At 43.2% G+C, this 12,241-nt stretch overlaps 1 protein-coding gene across 1 annotated transcript; it reads right to left on the reverse strand.

Moving 5' to 3' along the window:
* Positions 1–920: 920 nt before the first annotated feature.
* Positions 921–8,105, reverse strand: GPRC5D (G protein-coupled receptor, class C, group 5, member D). Its single transcript, XM_010858704.1, has 3 exons — positions 8,059–8,105; positions 6,376–7,311; positions 921–1,180 (listed from the first exon to the last, which is right to left on the reverse strand). Exons 2-3 carry the CDS (start codon positions 7,268–7,270, stop codon positions 1,173–1,175), a joined length of 903 nt encoding a protein of 300 aa, XP_010857006.1. The 5' UTR covers positions 7,271–7,311; positions 8,059–8,105; the 3' UTR covers positions 921–1,172.
* Positions 8,106–12,241: the final 4,136 nt, after the last annotated feature.

The raw sequence follows: 12,241 nt of genomic DNA on the forward strand, positions 1-12,241 counted from the left end.
AGTGTTAGGAGAGGGGTGGTTGTGGGAATGGGGAGAAAGCAGGGTCCCCTCAACACCCGACAGTGTTCCATCTCTGTGAACCTGGCTGAGGGACTGTAGAGGGTTCCCAGACAGGGTTTTCTCTCTTTCCTGAAAGGTGTAACCTTACAATTCCATTCCTCAGACAGCCCGAAGGAGACACTTTGCAGCCTTACAACCCCCCAAATCTAACACACACATGGTCCAAATTTTGATAAAATGAGGATAAGCCTCAGAGGCAATTTGGTACAAAGAGGTTCAATTTTACCTTTACTAATTTTAGGGGAAACATCTTGGGAAACAGCATTAGTCATTCTATATGTCTTTAATGGGTTTACTGAAATTTGTCAGCTGACTCAAACACCTCTCACCTTTGAAACGAAACAAAACAAAATTATGTTGAAGGTGCTGTTGTCATCATTTTGGGGATAAAAACTAGGAGGATGGGTGACAATGCTGAAATCCTTTATGAGCATCAACTCGGGTGGCTCTTAGCTTGCTGTTACTGGTTCATCAAAGCAAGTCACTGACCTCAGTCATGTCTATGCCATTCTTGCTGTCATGGGAGTTCTTAAGCTGTGGGAGGAACCTGCCCGATTGCAAGCTCCTGAAATGTACCATTGTGGAGATCCTGAGGGTTCTGCTATGACATTTATTGCAAATTCTGAGTCAATCATATTTAGGGGCCCCTTTTAAAAAAAATGGCTAGAGGAGTTATCCAATAGTAAGTTGCTACTGCCATCTGTACTTTGGCAAATCTGTACTTTGTCACATTAGCATGACTCCGTTCATCAAACTGAGGTCTTTTGGTCTCATTAGTAAGAGGCACCAATTTGTCCTAGCATTGCTGGGGAAGAGAATCTTTCAGTTACATGAATGAAGAAAGAGACACGTAGTCACGGTAGGGTGGCCAGAAAGATTGTAATTATGCTTGAAGGGCAGTGTCCTGAGGAAGGGCTCCAGATGGATGGAGAGGACCAGGAGGCAGGGAAGGAAGGATGCTTTATTGGCAGATAGGCTTCCCACTTGCCCATGGGGACGACACTGGGAGGATCTTCTGGGTTTTCATGATTCATGTTTTCTGTGGACTTTATAATTGTGCATCTTGCTGGGGGCTTCCTTTAGCCCGTGGAATGAGATATTTCTGTGTGGCATCAACAATCTGCAACGGAAGAAATGCCATTAATAGCTTTCTCAGCCAACATAGGGGATGATACTCTGCAACACTATGCCCGAAATATTGTCATTTCACCATTATTTAATCCTTTGTTAATTAAACAAAAAAGAAAAAAAATGTTGAGTCTACCCACATCATTTTTTCTCTTAGCCCTTAATAAGAATCTGTTTGCAAAATTACTGGAAGTTGAAAGTAACCCAAGAAGTTCTTGACGGGGAGAGTGAAGATTTTCTCATGGTGTAAATACCCTCAGGAGGCTTAATTACAGCAAATGATATAGCTATGTCCTGGCCGGTCATTCCAGGAAAAGGCAACGTTAGATAGCAGACCAAAGGGCTTAACCTAGTTACAGTTGCCTAGTTCAGTTCACTGAACGAGCAGTCTGGGCGTGGCTTTCTGTCTTGGATCTTAGTGGCTTCTGACCCCATAATACAAATGTGTCCCAAAGTGGTATTTTTGGCTGTTTGGCTTTGTCTGTCTTCAAGCCATCATGGCACCAATGTAGGTTACCTCTGGTTCTACTCAGCAGTGTCCCTGTTTTTGCAGGCATAAAACGGGTGCACCCACATGGGTGTCCAGATGATGCTGACAGACCCAGCCCAGTTCTTGGGGTGGCCCAGACAGTGACTCAGAGAGGCAGCCAGCATGGTCCAGGAGATGCATTTAGACCACTGATGCTAAAAACAGTTCCTACACTCATGCATATTTCTAACCTCCCTCCCCCTTGTCCCCAAGGCGAAAAGCAGTGAGCTTGCTCCTCTTCACTCTCCACCTGAACCCTTCAAGCTGCCTTTTCTTTCAGGGACATTCACCTGCATCAGAATTTATTGTCAATGGCAGTGGCAGTTGAGGGTTGGGAATGGTTTGGGAAGAAGCAAAAGGCATGATTTAGCTTCATTGCACTGCCCTGGTATGGATTCAGTCTGGATGGCTCAGGCTCTGCATGTCTGGAGGAATGACCCTGCCCTATCTATCCTCTCTTGGGTCAGGAAAGCCACTGGAGAGGAAGCCTGACAGCTCGCCTGAGGAAGGTGGGCTTCCTGCATCCCTCCTTGGAGAATGCAGATGAGCACATTTACCTGCAGCTGAGTGGGGGCTACCATACGCAGTTAATGCTACATCCTCCTCAGCGCCATCACTGTCTCGGGCTGAAAGCCAAAGGAGGGAAGGTCTGGGTTAGTGTCAGAGGTTCACCTGGAAACAGCACCTGAGGAGGGCGGGGCTCAGTGGCTTGCAAAGAGGCTCCTTCCTTTAAAAATAAATTCTCCACTGAGGCTACTTTTTTTTTTTTTTTTTTAATTTGTGATTTTAAAAAGAGCATTGTTAAAGCTTCGGAAGAAGGTTGCATACAGATCACAATTGTGTATGCAGGAAAAGTACCTCTGTGCTTAGTAATTGAAGGGGCTGAAGCCTCATCATCACTTTCTTTGCTGAGCAAAAGCTGGTATTTGCGGTAAGGAAAATAATCTGAAGGGCTTGGGTTGGCAAGAGCGCTTTTCTCCTGTTTTCCATCATTTGCTATTCATTGACTCGTTTTTTACATTGCATAGCCTCGTTTCTGTCTTAATACCTTCCAAAAAATCATACTAGATTTGTCTGTAGATATTTAAACAACGGATAGAAAAAATGCCCACAATAATGTGATTCTTTAAAATGCACATGGGTCTTGGTTTTAGCGAACTTGATAAAACAATATTCTAAGTAATCTAGAACAGATAAAGTAGGCACTACTAGAACAGGAGCTTTCCTTTCATAAAAAATGGTTCATGGCTGATATTCTAGATTTTTATTGCTTTTTTTGCCACATCCCGAGGCATGTGGGATCTTAGTTCTCTGACCAGGGATTGAACCCCCACTCCCTGCAGTGGAAGCGTGGAGTCTTAACCACTGGACCACCAGGAAGTCCCCTGATGTTCTAGGTTTAGGATCTTTGCAAATGATGTCACACTAAAAATTCTCAGTTAAAAGAGCAATTGATTTAAAAAATTCAGTTGATGCGCAGTTTTTCAGGAACATGTTTATATCTCAGGGCACAGACTATTTATACCCATTTTCTTGGTGTTTTGTAGTAATATGCCTGATTGGATTTTTATTCTTCATCTAGATGTTTTTATATCTTTGAACTAAGTCCATACATCACTTTAGAGAGAATCTTTAAAGACTAATCTTTTGAAAGACTTCCAGGGAAATGAAAGCCTTAATCCCCTTTGCTGATTTATTTCAGCGTACCAACTCTTTGCATTTAATCTGAATGCTTCGCGCTTCCATTTGGGTCTATTTCTACCCTTCATCTTTAGCTGGAGACAGAAAACAGGACAACAGCCTCTTGGGGAGAAGTCGTCATATGTGTGAAATTCCTTGCTAATCCCCTCTTGTCTTACTCTTCTTTTAACTGATTAATTCTGGTCTCAGACCCCAGTGGTAAATCAAATAATTATGTGACTGCAATCACAGCTATAAATCAGAAGAGTCACATGACAAATGCATGCCTCACAGACTGGAACAAAATGTGTTTTGGTACAGAATTTAGAGAGAACTGAATGTCGGTGAGAAAGGCATCTAAAGCTTAAGAACTACCATCTCACTTTCATCTTCTTAACCTTCCCACATAGGTCTAATGTTATAACCCCTTCATCATCTTTGAGGTTTTCCACCAAACCTCTCCAGATCCCCACACTTGTCCTGAGTGGATCCCAGAGCTGGAATGGGTATTCTTGTCAGGGACTGACCGATGCTGAGAACAAAGGCCTGACTGTTCTTGCTGACCACACATGTGTCTACACAGCACTGCGACTGTTTCTTGAGCAGACAAAAACAAACACAGCTGTGAGTTGCTTTCCCACTGCCAGCTCTTGACCTACAGCAACACTTAGAATTTTTTACATTATTGTTATTACACTGTACTGCTCTCGTTCTTATCTATTTTGCATCTCTTTGTATGTTTTTTCCAAGCTAGGTGTCATTTTGTACATTCCTGAGTTTGAATCGTTCTTCTAATTTTTGACATCTAATTTTTCCAGGTAACCTCCATCCTGATTCCCTTCTCTAAGCTTAAGTTTCTGGTTATTCTGCCCAGTTTTGGATAGTAATCTACATGTTCTTTTCTACGCCACTGATGTTTCTTCCCACAAAATATCAAATTGCATTGACAGTGACTATCTCTGGCAGAAATGGATTTTCTACCAATGCTCTAGTATAAAGACAGTTATAAGGAAACATTGCGCTTTCGAAAGCTCTTGTTTTTCCATAGGACATTTCTTAGAACACTTTAAATACCTGCCTAATCTTTGGGGGTGTGGAAAATTGATCGTTACAAGTCCCAGTGTGTTTTGGGTATTATGAAACACTAAGAACTCTCTCTCTCTGATTTTGTTTCCTAGAGACATACGATGGAGAAGGCAATGGCACCCCACTCCAGTACTCTTGCCTGGAAAATCCCATGGATGGAGGAGCCTGGTAGGCTGCAGTCCATGGGGTTGCAAAGAGTTGGATATGACTGAGTGACTTCACTTTCAGTTTTCACTTTCATGCATTAGAGAAGGAAATGGCAACCCACTCCAGTGTTCTTGCCTGGAGAATCCCAGGGGTGGGAGAGCCTTTTGGGCTGTTGTCTATGGGGTCGCACAGAGTCAGACATGACTGAATCAACTTAGCAGCAGCAGCAGCAGCAGCAGAGACATATGACAGCAGACAAAGCAGACATAGAAGTTTTATCTTATTTTTTGGTGAGAACTATGAGAAGTCATTTCAAGAAAGATTGACTCTGCAATTCTGCCATGAACCTCACATCATCAAAAGCAATGAAAAACTCATATAGAAAGGATGTGTAGTCTCAATTTCCAATTCATGGTCAACTGAACTGAACAGAATTAATGGATGCAGCTATCTGAACAGGAATTAATTTGAATGTGTAATTAGCCATAGATTACAGCTCAAAAAGTGTATGACTTAACAGGAAAGCTTCTATTAATTTTTTTGAGCCTGGTGAACGTAATGTGCACTATGCAATATGTAAAATAACATCCTCTTTGCACATTAGAAATACATTGTGAGAAATCAGATGCCTATTAAGACACAGAAATGGATGTAAAACTGTGATGTTGGGTTATGAATAATGGGCCAGATGTTTCAGAAAGGAATTAATGAGTTTTGATGTATTTCTAGATCACTGATATTAGCCATTTATTCCCCCAGGTTATTGGAGTCCAAGTCACCTTGTTATCATGGATAATACATTTTATTCTTTAACAAATGTATAGTCAGGTGACTTGGTCTTACATAAGGATTCAAATCTGACCCAGAAATTATTATGAAAATGTCACATAAGCAAGTTCTTTTATTTCTATTAATGATTACACATCTGAGCCTCTGCTCAGAATTCTCACTTAATGGCACTTCCTGTCACTTTTTGTAAACCTTGAAGGCTCTCAGGAAGTGAATGGTTTGCAAAGTAGACATCCAGAAGTTATCGGGCTTTGTGACTCTAATGAGATGATGAGTCGTATGAATCAGTCTACTATGATGTTAGGGGAAGTTAGTTTTGAGACTTAAATTTTAAAACTGTCAGTCACTGCTGCCAGGGGTGACTTTTGCACTTGATGGGCAAAACATCTGGACTTAGCACACTATGTCATGCAAGGGCACAACCAAAGCCTAATTTGGGGCTGGTAAACTCCTTTTATAGTGGGTGCCTTTCTTTATCCAGTAACAATACTCAGAGCTACACCCTCTTTATTTAGGACCTCTGAGTCATTTCTGTCTTGGCCTCTCCTCATGAATCTCTGTATTCTGGATGAACTGATTTTTCAGAAAAGTTTAACGTTGACTCTGTCTGCCTCTCTAGGCTTGAGCTATTTAGTCACCTCCCTAGGTCTTCCCTGGTGGTCCAGTCAGTAAAGAGTCTGCCTGCAATTCGGAAGACCTGGGTTCAATCCCTGGGTTGGGAAAATCCCCTGGAGGAGGAAATGGCAACCCACTCCAATACTCTTGCCCGGACAATCCCATGGACAGAGGAGCCTGGTGGGCTACAGTCCATGGGGTCACATAGAGTCAGACACAACTGCGCGACTAACACTAGATCCTGACCATTCCATTTTTGTTCCTTCCTGCTGTATCCTCTGGCCCTGTTTTTCCTCTTGCTTTGCTCACAGGAGAGCCTCCCCGAGTTCCCCAGAGAGTACCTCTTGAGAGCTCCTGGGTCTCTGCTCTGAAGCTGCGTTGGTAAGTCGGGAGGGGGCAGGCATTGCCTGGCAGGGGGCAATCCTGCTGACACGATCGGTAGAGAATGCACAGCTCCGGGACAATGTACAGCAGCAGGAAAACCCACGCGTTGGTGACCAGGGCGATGCAGATGACGGGGTCGTCCCACTGGGGCTGCCGCTGGAGCTGTGTGTTGCCCCTCATGAGCATGGAGATCCACACCACCCAGATGATGATGGAGACGAGGATGGTGACAAAGATCAACCTGCCGTGCTGCTTCCAGTTCTCACAAGGGCCGCAGAAGGTGGTCTTGGAGACAAAGAACGTGAGGGCCATCAGGAAGAGGACATATACCAGGAGGACCACGAAGTCCACGTTGAGCTGATAGGGTGTCATGTACACAAACATGCCACCCCTGGTCATGATGAGAGTCACGTACTCAATGGCGATGATGGTCTGCAACAGGCTGACACCAATTGCAATGCACAGAATTGTCGTCCAAGAGAAGGAGGCTCGACCCCGGACCAGCTTCACCAGGTTGGAGGCGTGAGCCAAGAGGCACGAGAAGCAGAGAGCAAAGAGGACCCCAAAGAGAAAGTAGCGGATGGGGGCAGTCTGCTGATTCAGCTGGATGATGAAGGCAAAAGCAAGGCCAAAGAGCCCCAGCACACCCAGGAGGAAGAGGAACTGGGTGGGGAGGACATTCCAGTGGGCGCAGTCTTGGACCCTTCTCATGAGGAAGAGAAACGCCAGGAGCAGCATGACTGTAACCACTATGCCAACTGCTGCCAGGGACTCCAGAACAATGCCCCATGCTCCCTCAGTGTCACAGAGGAAGTAATAGTCCCCCGTGGACTCCTTGCAGTCCTCATACATGGTGACTTGTTGGTACCTCACTAGAACGATCTTCTTTTCCCCTGCAAAAACAACCAGAATGAAACAACACAACTTTACGTTTACCCACAAGAACGTCTGTTGGGTAGTCCTGGACAGGACACTATAGTATCTCTGATTCCCAGATGAAGATGCCTGGACACATTGAATGAAACAGCCCAGAACTATCCACCCCTCAGAACTATCCACCCCTCAGAACTATCCTAGCTCTGTCCTGCTAGGAAAGGAGAACCATCTTCACCTGAGGACTCTGGATCATTCATGAATTTCATGTCATAATTTCCACCAAGGCTTTTTGAAGCCTAAGGCAGAATTTTTTTCATAAAGATGGGCTGTGTGACAACGTGCGTATGGTTGCTGGACTCCAGTTGTAGCAGGCTCCAGAACAAGGGTTGTCAACATTAATGGACCATTTGATCATTCAAGACATGAAGTGCTCCTCAAAGGAGACAGGCTCTTCCCAGTCATTTTAATGACTGTTCCTTCTTTTAATTCAAGTCAATCCAACACATTATGCTTAAATATCTGCTGTTAATTTGTCAAAGAATTTTACAAAGTGGTCTCTGCACTCAATTAATTTTTTGGAGAGGTAGCACCAAACTCTGTCTTGAGTATGGTTGTCTAGAAAAAAAATCACACATATTCATTTGGAAACAAGTACCTAGCAGCTGAATACCCCTAGTTCCACTCCTCTCTGGTTATTCCCAAGCCAGCTGGCTTGAGTGACCCAGGCTGACAGCTGAGGGCATGGTCCCTTCATTCCCACTTACCTCCTCCGTGTCCACGCTGGAGGCTGAGGCTGTAGTGGCTGCGAGGTTGTAACTGCCAATGAGTAAGAAAGAGACAACCTCAGTGTCTTTAATCTCTCCCCAAATGGGCGGAAGGATGGAGGCACCCACTGGGGTTCCTACAGAACCTATAAAAAGAACCGGAAGGTCAGAAAGACACACCTATTCAAGTTTCCCAGCAGCCTGTCTACAGAGATTTCTTTGGTGAGAACAACTGTTTTTCATTTTACTGCTAACCAGAGGCACCTTGACCTTAGGGAGGTCCTGAAGGGGGTGTGGCTTTAGGAAAGACCGCCTCTTCCCCACAGGTGCAGATGTGATGGGGGGCTGCAAAAGGCCTTCCCTTGGCCACATGAGGACACGTCGTTCTTCTTCTGACCTACTCCTACCAAGAGCTTCTCAAGTGGCTCGGTGGTAAAGAATCTGCCTGCAATGCAGGAGACTCGGGTTCTATCCCTGGGTCAGGAAGATCCCCTGGAAAAGGAAATGGCAACCCACTCCAGTGTTCTTGCCTGGAAAATTCCATGGACAGAGGAGACTGGCAGGATATAGTTCATGAGGTTGCAAGAGTTGGACATGACTTAGTGACTAAACTACCACCACTCCCTACAAAGCCATCTCCAGAGTATTTCCCACATCTTTATTTTGATCTTAAGATCCAAAGGAGCATCCTTTCCAAAGGAATCAAAGGTTGGCTGAGCCATAAAGGATTAGAAGGATCATGCACATTAAAAGGTCCACTGGTTGCCATCTCTGTGACTTCAGGGAAATGTGACTTTTCTACTCTGCCACCTTCCTCTCCTTTGGAGGTCCTTCCTCAAGCTTTGGCTGCGCATAAGGTGGGGGCTCTACCTGGACCAGCTCTTCCGGGATTGCCAAGGCCTTTGGTATAACTTCCCTCTCTCCTTGCTCCCCTCACCCTTATCAGAATGCACTCTTATTGGGTCTCATTCCATTGAGGCTTTCCCAGGGCCCAAGACAGAAGAATGTGCAATTAACAGTTCCAGCTCATATTGGTATAACATATTCTTTTTCTCTTGCGGTGATGTATAATACAGCATGCAGGACAGGGTCCAGGCTATCTGGCCACAGGCCACCCCTAATCCCCCCTTCAAATTTACTTACTCTTTGGTTCTTTTCCTGGATATTTGCATTAAAAAAAAAGTTTGGAGGTTTTAGTTTCTTTTTTTTTTTTTTAGTTTCATTTTTTAAATTAATAATTTTTAAAATTTTAATCAAAAATTTTATTGGGGTATAGTTGATTTACAATGTTGGTTTTATGCGTATAGCAAAGTGAATCAATTATACATATACCTACATCGTCTCTTTCTTTGGATTCTTTTCCTGTATAGGCCAGTATAGAGTATTGAGTAGAGTTCCCTGTACTGTTCAGTAGGTTCCTACTACTTATCTATAATTAATTTTTAAAAGTTGAAAATATAGTTGATTTACAATGTTGTGTTATTTCATGTCTGAACCCCTTGACTGTGTATACATATATATATATATATATTATTTTTCATATTCTTTTCCATTATGGTTTATTATGGGTTATTGAATATATGGATATTTGCTTCTAAAATATTATTTACTTATTCATTTTTTGGCATGTGGTATCTTAGTTCCTTGGCCAGGAATTGAACCTGCACCTCTGCAGTGGAAGCATGGAGTATTAACTGATGAACCACCAGGGAAGCTCCAACAGAGGACTTCTAAAGACCCTAATCAGTACTTTTTAGTGTGGTTTCAAGTCTCCCTATGATCCAGCCCCAACTTCCACCATCCAACCATATTTCTTTCTCCTCTCCAGGCCTTGTTTTTCATTCAGGTCAGTTTTCTCCCTCCCATCTGCTCACCTTTTCTTAGAGGTTGTCCCTGTCCTGAACTGCCTTTTATTCTATTCCCATTTATCCTCTGTGCTCGATTCTCATTGATCCTGCTTCTTACCCAAGTAATTTCTCTGCCTCGGAGATCCAGTTCATCTTATCTCCTCTGTGAGTGTTCCTTCCTACCCTCATCACTCTGGCCCTCACTGATCACTCCCTCAGGGAACTTCACAGTCTGTACTGTCCAAAGTTATGGAAATAATATTTTCTGCCCATTTTATTTGTATTAATAAATGTATGAATAACTATAATAAATAAAATGAATTTAAATAATAACTAATAATAAAACAGAAACAGACTCACAGACTTAGTGAAGGAACTTATGGTTACCAGGGGAGAAGGATGAAGGAAGGGATAATCAGGGAGTTTGGGATCGACATCTGCTATATTTAAAATGGATAACCAACAAAGTCCTACTGTATAGCACAGGGAACTCTGCTCAGTGCTATGTGGCAGCCTGGATGGAAGGGGAGTTTAGTGAGAATGGATACATGTATAGTGTGGTTTCAAGTTTCCTTGTGATCTGGGGTCCATGTAGGGCTGGGTCCCTTTGCATTTCACCTGAAACTATCATAACATTAATGATATAGCTTGTTAATCAGCTATACCCTGATACAAAATAAAAAGTTAAAAAATAATAAATAATAACAAAAACAATTGTCGTTGTTGTTCAGTTACTAAATCACGTGTGACTCTGCAATCCCATGGACTGCAGCATGCCAGGCTTCCCTGTCCTTCACCGTCTCCTGGAGTTTGTTCAAACTCAAGTCCGTTGAGTTGGTGATGCCATCCAACCATCTCATCCTCTATCATCCCCTTTTCCAGCCCTCGATCTTTCCCAACGTCAGGGTCTTTTCCAATAAAAACAACACATTTATTAATTTCTTTTATTTGTAATTGATCCCTTTGGTTAGATTTATAGCTGCTTGGGGGTTAGGCTCCACATTTTATGTCCTCATAGCACCTGGCACTGCAGGGAGCACCTCCTAGGTGATGGATGAACTGATTAATGGAAGGATTCTAAGGATAGAATTCCAGGCCACATGAAGTTACTTTTTAGTAGTGTGCTTTTCCAACCCATGCTTTTAAATGGAAGCCACCTGAGATAAGAATCTTAACAAACTCTGGACAAATTCATTCTGAAGTGGCATTCTATCATCTAGAATCTCCTTAACTTTAAAAAGCCGTGTTTTTCTCCCCCACTTTGAGAAAAGACTATTTTAGGGAGAAGCGTCCTCCCCTTTTCTCACTTTGGGCACAATCACAGTTTGTCTGAAGCTGTAAAAGCTTTTCTATAAAGTTTACATTAAGGGTAAAGGGATTTTCCAGATGCGGAAATATGACATCTGGGAGGATTCACCCAAAGCCACGTGTGAATGATGAAGTTGCTGTTAGACCAGCAGGAGAGGATTTCCCATTAATTCTTCCAAGATGACCATTTTGGTGACCTTTGGAGGACAGACAGAGAGGGTCAACCCCTTTGGGCATTCCTCACTGTTGTGAGGTTAGAGTTCCTGGCATACTTGTCTTCTAAGGAGATTCCTCCTGACCCCCTGATGGCTTGAGGCAGGTGAATTAATGGGTTAATGACCACAAAGCCCTTTGAGCACCTTAGATAAAAGAACTGTCTCAAGTACTAATTATTGTTATTTTAAAATCTAGGGTAATAAAGTTAGCCCATCTTCTCTAGGCCCTAAGGAAAGAGGGCTCCCTTTGCCTACACGCATTCAAATTACTCACATCTCCTTCCTTTTGTCTTTTATGCTGTGACAACATCACACCAAACAGCTCAGGCTTTGATGAATCAAAGTATATTGATTACAAGTCCATTAAAAATGGAGATAAAACTGTCAAGAGGCCAAACGCCTTTTGCCAAACATCTTTTTGTGTTGTTTCCTTCTCCTAGAAACAAGCTGGAGGGAATGTTAGAGGTGACCTAATCTAACCCTTTCATTAATAATAATAAGGAAGCCACCATGACAATAGGAGGATTTTAACAACCGGGAGGCAGAGACCCAGAGAGATAAAGGGAGGTACCCAAGGGTGGGATGTTAGGGGAGACAGCCAGCATTGTCTGACTCCTGGTCCCATTCTTGCTGCTGTACCAGGTTACTTTCCTGATATGTTTCATATTGTGAGGACAAGCCCTAGGAGGAATAAGCCCTTAGATGTGGCAAATGGGTCAGGATCAGAAAGAAAGAAAAATATTTATTAGGAGAATGCATCATATACCCTTTATCCCAAAACAGCTATCATTGTTGTTCAGTCGCTCGGTAGTG

Source organism: Bison bison, unplaced genomic scaffold (genome assembly GCF_000754665.1).
Source record: "Bison bison bison isolate TAMUID 2011002044 unplaced genomic scaffold, Bison_UMD1.0 scf7180017864390, whole genome shotgun sequence".
Classification (NCBI taxonomy): domain Eukaryota; kingdom Metazoa; phylum Chordata; class Mammalia; order Artiodactyla; family Bovidae; genus Bison; species Bison bison.

Bases quoted from the DNA above. Each gene is read 5' to 3' on its own strand.
- GPRC5D (XM_010858704.1), bottom strand. From the start codon at position 7,270: ATGTATGAGGACTGCAAGGAGTCCACGGGGGACTATTACTTCCTCTGT.